General features: G+C 43.8%; 1 protein-coding gene across 1 annotated transcript; it reads left to right on the top strand.

The window, feature by feature from the left end:
- Positions 1 to 6,976: 6,976 nt before the first annotated feature.
- MRPL17 (mitochondrial ribosomal protein L17) lies at positions 6,977 to 8,339 on the top strand. Its single transcript, XM_004683635.2, has 3 exons — positions 6,977 to 7,194; positions 7,487 to 7,555; positions 7,884 to 8,339. Exons 1-3 carry the CDS (start codon positions 7,021 to 7,023, stop codon positions 8,157 to 8,159), a joined length of 519 nt encoding a protein of 172 aa, XP_004683692.1. The 5' UTR covers positions 6,977 to 7,020; the 3' UTR covers positions 8,160 to 8,339.
- Positions 8,340 to 9,516: the final 1,177 nt, after the last annotated feature.

Below are 9,516 nucleotides of genomic sequence, written 5' to 3'. Positions count from 1 at the left end.
TCAAGACTAGTGAATAAGGGAGGCAATCCCAGAAAGGAAAGTTTTCTGGGCTGACTCCAGGAGGGAAGTGGTAAAAAGATTTTCTAGGGTCAACCTACAGGAGAGGCAAAGAAGGTAACCTCTTAACATATTGAGGACCAGGCTATACTGGGGCATGCACAGAATAGCTAAACTTCTTCAAATGCTTCACTGCCCCTCAAAGCATCCCCCTGCGGGTATGTATTCTGGCATGCAAAGACTAAGGTCACTCTCAGTCAGAGCCTTCGCTAACTGCGCATGTGGGCCCACAGCCATGGGCCTTACTGGGTATGACACCATCATTAGTTGCTGAAACATCAGTCTTTACGAAGATATATGGTAACTTTTGTTTAGAGGTGGTGCTAAATGGGGCACCAAATGTCAAAATGTAGCCATCGGTTCATCTGATGCTGTGTTTTAGGATGTTAAAACAATGTGTTAAGCAATTGCTGCCAGCTGTGACACAGACCATCTGTTTAAAGGAGGATGCAAGGTAACTCCCCCTGTCAGTTATGATTTAAAGCAGGAAGCCAGGTAACTCCCCAGGGTTATTAAAACAAAATGTGATGCAACTTTTCCTGCCTGCTTGCAGTTTAATTAACCTGAGCTATTTTAGTATGAAACAGGGCACCTTCTCCTGGCAAGAACCTCCCTGACAGTTAAATTATCATTGGTGTTTTCCCCCTGAACTATGGGAACAATCACTTTACCTTATAGTTTACAATGTAATTCCCATCAGTTTCTCTGTGGCAAACAGAAATGTGCCACCCCATCCTCCTTCAAGGGAGTGTTTGCTGCCCAGCCCAGGGGCATAACGTTGAGCAACCAGTCTTCAGCTCAGGTGCTACAAGTCTGCTTCAACTACAGGGCCTCCTAATCCTGTGCATCCAAACCTAAGTGAGTAAGAATATTTAAAAAGACCTGGCCATCATAGGCTTACCTGTACAGGATGCTCTGATGGGTTATACATGATCCAGAGCTCCCCCACTTACTTGAGAAAGGTGTGTGGGACTTGCATCACAGTTCAACCCTCTCCTCTGCTAAATCTGCTTCTGACTTCTTTCTTTCGTGAGGGTTTATCCCTAATAAGCAGCTTGCATCTTACATTGTTTTAGCATCTGCTTCTGGAGAAACCATTCTGTGACTCCTTTTAGGCCTTGGTAAGGATTGCGGATATACATGGATTTGAACAATGGGGTTGTAGAGTGTAACAAAACAGTGCAAGAGGATATAATGGTTTCATGCATTCAAAGCATGAGAAGACACTTGCCAGAAGTGAGCAGCAGGCAGGGCAGTGAGCAGGCACTCACAGCCCTTTTGAGAGCAGTGGAGAGGAGCGTGACACATAGGTCCAGATGGGTAACTCATTAGTAATAATTAGAAAACCAACATCTAGAGGGTGAAAAAAAACACCAACTAATGAGCAGAGAAAGAGTAGGTATTTTTCCACATGTACTTGGTTATGGGGGTGATAGGGTAAGGTCGAATTACGAACCTAGACCTAAGGGATGTATACGCATTCCTTAGAAGGTGGGTAAACAGTTAAAGTGAGTAAAAACAAGAAGTCCTTATGGTGATGGCACACGTGTGATTTGGTGATGGGGAGCCTACAGGGGTTACAACTGAGATAAAGAAAAAGGCACAAAATTATGTAAAAATAAACTATATTATTAAAAAAACAAAAAAACGAGGAGACCTGTCTTGGAATTATTACAGAAAGATTTGGAGCTTTTTCATTCCATGTACAGGGGAGGCACCTATGGGTGCAAATACAGATCCCCCTCCCCCACCTATCTGTCATAAATACAGGAAGTTTACTAAAAGCTTGTTTCGCTTCAGTGCATAGTTATTATGGATCTCTGGGGTCACAATGAAACAGCAAAATGGGAACCTTAATGTAGGGATATAGAATAGTAGCCTTGCAGGCACCTACTGGTCTTAATGAAAGCATCACAGACCCTCCCAACTATTCTCAAACCAAGGAATTCCCCTTGCTCTACCCTTGTTTCTCACTCTCACTATAACCATCCTTTTTAGGGCCTCCCATGTTATCTCTGAGTTCTATCACCAGCCATCCTTCTGAAGTTCAGGTCCTTCTCTTACCACCAGATGGTGGTAAAGAGCCTTAACAGGAAAACATAAGTTTCTCAAACTCAGCTCTGTTGACACTGGAAGCCAGCTAATTCTGTCTAAGGGACTGTGCCTGTGTTAAAGCGGAGCTGCTGTCCAAGCAGCAGGCCATGCTAGCTTTGTTGACAACACACCACCTGAGAGTGCCGCATCTATAGGCAGTCCCACCCTTACCCCAGTCAGATTTGGGCAATGGGGTGGGGCGGGGTTGCTGCCTCGGCAGTGGCAGTTAAAGTTTCCCTATCCCCACTGCCCAAGGAGCTATATAACACTGGTGTCTCTGAAACTAACTCCTAGTATAGACCAGCACTGCTACCTGGTGACCAGCACTCTGTGTCCAGCCACCTTTGAGAGCTGTCCACTGCTTCCATTTGTCTAGCACTGCCTCCTGGTGCCACTGCATCTGGTATTGCTGGGGCTGGTGTCTAGTGCTGTCCAGCCCAACCTTCAAACTGTTGTGGGCAGCTGCAGTGTCATCACAGCAACCCAATCTTGAGCACCTCCAGCTGCCACTGTGAGTTGGATCCTGGCATGCTGCTTGCTGATGTTGGATCCTGGTCTTGGTGATAGAACTCAGCACCATCTTGAATGAGTGGCCTTTTTGTTTGTTTGTTTTTTGGGCTTTTTTTTGTTCTGGCCACTGTGGATACTATCTTGGTTGAGGTTGCTAGCCACTTGTGGCCTGAGAAATAAACCCCATTGTTGTTCCCTGACTCTGAGTGATCTTGCTATTGTGTGCAGGTGAGGACCCACAAAGGTTACCTGTCTTCCACTTTGGCACTGTCCTTTGACCCACTATAGCCTTGTATGGCACTGTTTCATTTCCAATTAAACTCCCCAAACTATCCATCTCCTTAGGGGTAAAGGCCTAGTCAAACAGGGTCAGTCCATAGTAGGGCTTCTGAAGTACAAAAGCTTGCCTCAAGTCTAATCTGCCTTCTGGCAGGGAGAGGAGGAGAGATGCAAAAATACAAATCAAGGTAATACCTACCACACATGCCAGTCTCCCCATATGTCTCACACACATCTCCTCCAAGTGTTTCAACATGTCTTCCCCTCCACAACTCTCCTTCCAAGTCCCCTCAAGTCCCCGGATACAAGTCAAAGTTGGAGAAGCAAGAACTCCAAACCCATCTGATTTGTGTGTGACACAGCCAGGGGTTGCTTAGGTCTACCCGTAGTTCCCAGGAGCTCCTCCAACCTATGAGTTCAGTTCATGGCACGCTGGGACTTGTATTCCAAGGTAGCTGCATATTAATGGAAGCACTAGAAAAGGGAATCTTTTCAAATATTTTTTCCCTTTTCTGTTATCCTTTGGCTCCTAGGTCAGCTATCACATTCTTAGACAAGCTTTTCCTGACCTCCCAAACTATTTTGAATTTCTTTCATTATTTGTTCCCTCAAAATTATATTTTATACCTTTATAAGCAATGTAAAAACACTTCTGCATGTTTGTTTAATGTTTAAATCCTAACTAGATTATATACCTTATAAGGAAAGTTATCCTGTGAGTCTCCAATACCTAACCCAGTGCTTGACAATACAAATTCATTTATATAAATGAATATGTAAGTATATATGTGTATGTGTGAATGTACATATAGATACATGTGTGTATATATACATATATATGTATGTATGTATATATATATACATTTAAAAAATCAAAGAATTATGATATTGATACTCACTACTAAGCTACACTAGAATCAAATGTAGTTCTCTTTCCAAGAATAGAGTTCCTTTCACTTTTTTTTACAGAAGTGTTACCCAGTTTTCTCATCTGCACAATAAGTCAGGGAGTCTTAACTTGGAGGTTACCAATACACAAGGGGTCTAAAAAAAAAAAGTACTTCTATTTTCACTGACCTGTAACTAAAATGCAGCATTTTCTTCAACTTTTGTATAGACAGCAAATTACAGAAGTATTAGTAGAAATCATAGATATATGTGCATCATTTACAACATTATAGTTGTTGAACATACATTTTGGCTCATCACTACTTTATAAAATTACAGTTTTTATAAAACCTGCTATTAAATCTTGCTGTTGATGTTTTAATTTAAAAGCACATCTTACAATGTAACCAAATAGGAGTTTTTAAATATATTGATGTGTGCCAATGTAATTGTCTTCCTTTGTAATCCTTTGAATTTTGCACATTCAAAAAAATCACTTTTAAAATAGATTTTGTCAGTCACATGGACTGACAAACACATGGACTAAAAAATTTGCAAGTATCCTATCAAATGGGTCCAGTTTAAAGCTACTGTCTCCTCTAATACTCTAATTAGACTATACTCTAATTGTCCAAATTTTATCTGGTTCACAGGTTCCTAAAGAAGCAAGCAGAGAAAAATAGGAAGAACTGATTCCCAGTGGTGAATAGATATGTCAGTTAGGATGAATGAAAAGACTCAAAGTAAAAGCAAGTAGATGTTTTGCAACAGCACAGTTACTGACACGTCTGAGTTCTGGTTCACAGGAAGACGAGAGCTGAAGAAATCTTTTTTTTTTTTTTTTAAAGATTTATTTATTCGTACAGAACTGGGGTACAGGCCAGAGATGTGGAGGGTGAGAGGATTCACAAGAAACAGCGGGGAGCAGAACAGGCAGATCGAAGAAAAACACTGCTGAGGGGAGCAGCGGGTGGGTCAGGAGAAGTCTGCCGCACCATGTGGTCATCTCCGGGGCAGGCGGGTATCGAACTCATGTGGAAGTGGCTTAAGCTTCTTAGTGCTGTGCTTTAACCCGCTGCGCCACCAGGGAGGGCCTGAAGAAATCTTTTTAATGATTTAAATTCAGTAGTGAGGGGTCACAGAAAAAGGACTATACAGTACAGAAGTACAATTAGCGAGAGATACGGTGTTGCGGCATGATGAAACAAGCAATGTACCTAGCCACCTAGTAAATTCTCAATAACTACCAAATGAAAGAGAAGGGGAGGATAAATGATTGTTCTAAATAAAGGTGAAATCATCAAGGTATTCAGAGTCAAAAAAAATCAAAGTACTTTTTTTTACAAACTTGTGGTGAAAAAACATTTTACTAAAAAAAAAAAAAAACACTAGCTTGGAGGTGGAAGAAAGGAGAATGCATGAGTCAGAGCCCTTCTCTGACCGACCTTGAAAGACCTTGTAATCTCAGCAGCAGGCAGTTCTCACTAATAATACAAGGAAATGAAGTGGGAAGGGGAAAGAACACCACATGAAGAGAGTAAGCCAAGTTCAAAACATCATTTCCAGAGGGAAACATCATCACAAAGGGTTCTGTGGATTTCCATCCAAATTCCAAGTCCCTCCACAATGCTGGACCACCTCAACTTTATTGCACATAGATCAGTAACTTATTTTGCTACATAAATGTAACTGCTTCCAAGGTTTCTTATTTCCACTTCAAAGGTTTGCTTTATTACCAGAAAAAAGAAATGTCTCTGTATTCAAGTGAACAAGTAGTATTGTCTTATCACTTATAAAAAAAAAGGTAGTGACAAATCCAAGTGTCCTATATATCGAATATTGTAGCAGTATAATATTGACAGGGGTAAAAGGGATAAAGCTTTTGTGTGAAAGAATTAATCGGAGACACAGTGGAGAACAGAAAAGGCAGATTCATTGAAATATCCTGCAAGATAGCAAAGGCAAGATGGCAGATGTCTGCCCCAAGATAGGCTTGAGGCTCTCTTTTATAACCTGTAATCTGCAGGGATGTCTAGTGGTAGGTGTTGACTTTAAAAAAAAAATTATTTATTTGGGCCCTCCCTGGTGGTGCAGCAGGATAAAGTACAGCACTACGAAGCTGGCCAGGGAGGTGACCCATACGGTACAGCAGAACTCTCCTGTCTCACCTGCTGCTCCCCACTCCAATTCTCACCGCCCCTGTATGCATAAATAAATAAATCTTTTTTAATCTTATTTAAGTGTTTATTCATTTATGCATACAAGAACAGGTGTTGACCCTGAGACTGAATGTGTCTTGGTCCTGCTTGGGCATTCCCAGTCAAGATGAAGGGTCTTAAGGCCAGGTTCCCATATCAACCTTACCAATTCCCTTACTCTATTCAAGTCTCCCAAACTTGCCTGCTGGGCAAGGAGTAGGGACTTAGTTTTTAACCTTAGTAAAGATACCACAATAGTTAGTCTTTAACTTGTCCATTTTTGCAGGGCGACAAAATACAAACTATACTACGGAACAATTTTTACAAAACCTCTACAAATCTACAAACGTTAAAACCCAACAATAGAAAAAACACGTTAACATATAAATGCGTGGATATGTTTTCTCCCTTTAAAAAAAAAAGCAGAGTTATAATTAAAATAATCCATTTCTTTTCTTCCGAGAGTTGTCAATTTTTCTTTAACTGCAATGATCACATCTACTTAAACTTTTCACTGCCTACCTTTCTTTTCTGAGCATCAGTTATTTCTTTTACCGTCTTAACAGAAAATAATTTTGTTTTAAACGTCGCGCTCAGTTCCTCAGGCAGGTCCCCCCCCCCCCCCCCCCCCGCGGGCCCGAGGGACCCAGCCCCTCCCGGCGCTTTCTCCTCAGATACTCACTTTCCCAGCAGGCTCCGCGGCAGAGCGTCCAGTCGGCCGACCGCCAAGGGACCACGGACGCAGGCCCGCGGATCCCACACTAGAGGGCGCGTTTCCTCGGGTGCCTGAAGCGAGCTCAGCTCACCTCTTTCATGAGGGCAACACCCCTTTTCCTCCCTCCCCTCTGCCAACGAGGCAGGCGCTCATGCTCATGCGCAAACACGTCCACCACGCAGCGGGTACGCGCGTGCGTCCTCGCTTATCCCGCCCCTCCGCACGGGCTCCCCTGGAGTTTCCAGTTCCGGCGGCACTGGGGAGGGTAAAGCGGGCAACATGCGGCTCTCGGTCGCCGCAGCCATCTCTCATGGCCGCGTCTTCCGCCGCATGGGCCTTGGCCCCGAGTCCCGCATCCACCTGTTGCGCAACTTACTTACGGGACTAGTGCGACACGAACGCATCGAGGCGTCTTGGGCGCGCGTGGACGAGATGAGGGGCTACGCTGAGAAGGTGAAGGGAGGGACATTGTCTTCCCCTGGGTCCGGCCGGCGGGCCTGAGGGCGGGGTCCCTCTGACGGGGAAGGAGAGGGACCCTTCTGATACGCTTTCCCCAAAATGAATCCCCTAGTACTGAGCCAGCGCCATTTCTCCTGCGTTCCAAATGGTTATGGCTGGGCGTATGGGGGTGGCATTAAAGATGTTTTTTGTAAGTGGAGTAAATGAGTTGCAGTTTTATATTAAAGGAGTGAGACTGGCGTCTGTTTTCTTGCTGGGGTGGATCGGTTATGTTCTGTCCTCACAGCTCATCGACTATGGGAAGCTGGGCGACACCAACGAACGGGCCATGCGCATGGCTGACTTTTGGCTCACGGTGAGTGTTCCCAGGAGGCCTCCTTACTCTTGGTCTCAGAGGAGGTAGTGGCTGTTAGAGGAAGGGGCAATTCTAAGCCAGGGACAGAAGGAAGTTAGAGCTCACTAGGAGCGTGTACATTACATTAGAACTACATCAGAAACATGGGTCTTAAGTTACTTGATTTTCATTTATTCTGAATCTCAACTGCCCCTCTGTATTCCTTTGACTCTGCCATTTCAGGAGTTGGGGAGGTGTATGCATGTGAGGACCCTACTTTTTGAGTGTTGAAAGTTCTGTGTCTGCAGTGGTGCTTAACCCTACTCTCTCCTGGATAATGTCCCTCTAGGAGAAAGATTTGATCCCGAAGCTGTTTAAAGTCCTGGCCCCCCGGTACCAAGGTCAGAAAGGAGGCTACACAAGAATGCTGCAGATTCCGAATAGTCGTGAGCAGGATCGGGCCAAGATGGCAGTCATCGAGTATAAAGGAAACTGCCTCCCACCCCTGCCCCTGCCTCGCAGAGACAGTAATCTTACACTCCTAAACCAGCTGCTGCAGGGGCTGCGGCAGGACCAGGAAGCATGCGGCCACCAGTCCCATACAACTCAGACACCCAGGATTTAACTGGAGACAGAGGCACATGGCCTTCTCATCAGTACTGATGGTCACAACAGGCCTTTGAAGCTCTTTTATCTTTAAGAAGAAATGGAGTTAGACTTGTAAAAATGGGCTCTTAATGGAGCACAGAACCTTTCTTTGCACAATAGATAAAACTTCTTGTCTAAATAAAAATAAGTAAGCTGATTTTTTTTTCTCCCCTTGAGATTTCTGAAGAATAAGGACTGTCCAGATGCTCAGTCTACCTAGAAAAGTAAAGTCATGCCAATATGTCTTTAGTTTTGTGTGTGGACTCCAAATTACCCCCAAAGATGATTGAGTTTTGACATCTGGAGGAAGATTAATTTCTGATACAGCTTGAAAGTGAACATCTAGAAGTGGGCCTTTTATGATAACCTGGTACCCTGGGAACTTTCTCAAACACTATAACCATTCTATTTTTAGACAGGATCACATGTGATCCTCCTGTGCCCACAATGAGCCTCAGAGGAGAGGACCTGAGAATTCAGGTTATACCATTCTGGCCAAGGTTGGAGCATTCAGCAAAGGATGTTGGAACCCAGGATAAGTGCCTTCCATGGTTAGTGTGGTGGGAGGAGTATTTAGGACGTTAGAACTGCTGGGAATTTCCTGGAAATTTTTTATTGTCAAATCTGGGCCTTGCTGGGAACTCAGAAGAGGGAAATCTGGCTTCAGAATGGCTAAGGCATATGAGAAGGAGGAAGATCATTTATACTTGCTAATTACTGTGAAACCAAGGTTGGCCCAGTCAGGCATCAGTCTGAAAAGACTTGAAGCTGTCGTCCCTCACCTGCACACTTGAGAGTAGGATGATCTGTCATCATAGAGATTTTATCTTTGGCTGGACCTTCAGATTGTATTTAGCTATCAAGCCCCTCCACTTTGTGAGATGAGGGTAAGAATGGAGGGATCATGGGTCTGGCAGATACAGGCACCACTGAAAAACTACTAAGGTCTCTTTCACTGCAGCTGCTCTCTAAAACATCTGTTCCCAATAGGGTTCTATCTCTGCCTCTATTCCAGTTTTTCCATGCTATTACCAGGAAGTTCTAACTATCTTGAATAAGAGACACTCAACATTTCCTGAATAAATGAATAAATCTACAACTCTGAATGTATTGCCACAAAAAAAAAAAATGTATACCCTTCTGTCTTGCTATAAATACTAACCACAGCTAGATATGTTGCAGTCATCTCTGAAAACTAAAGAATTTTCCTTTAACCATATCTTTTTTTTTTTTTTTATTTGTGCGTACAGAACTGGGGTACAGGCCAGAGGCTCAGGGGCTGCGAGAGGCTTCACCAGAGACAGAGTGGGGAGTAGAACAGGCAGATCGACGAA

The sequence above is a fragment of the Condylura cristata genome, unplaced genomic scaffold (genome assembly GCF_000260355.1).
Source record: "Condylura cristata isolate star-nosed mole 26May11 unplaced genomic scaffold, ConCri1.0 scaffold00015, whole genome shotgun sequence".
NCBI lineage: Eukaryota > Metazoa > Chordata > Mammalia > Eulipotyphla > Talpidae > Condylura > Condylura cristata.
The sequence above is the reverse complement of the archived record's forward strand: the minus strand, read 5'-3'. Positions and strand labels throughout refer to the sequence as shown.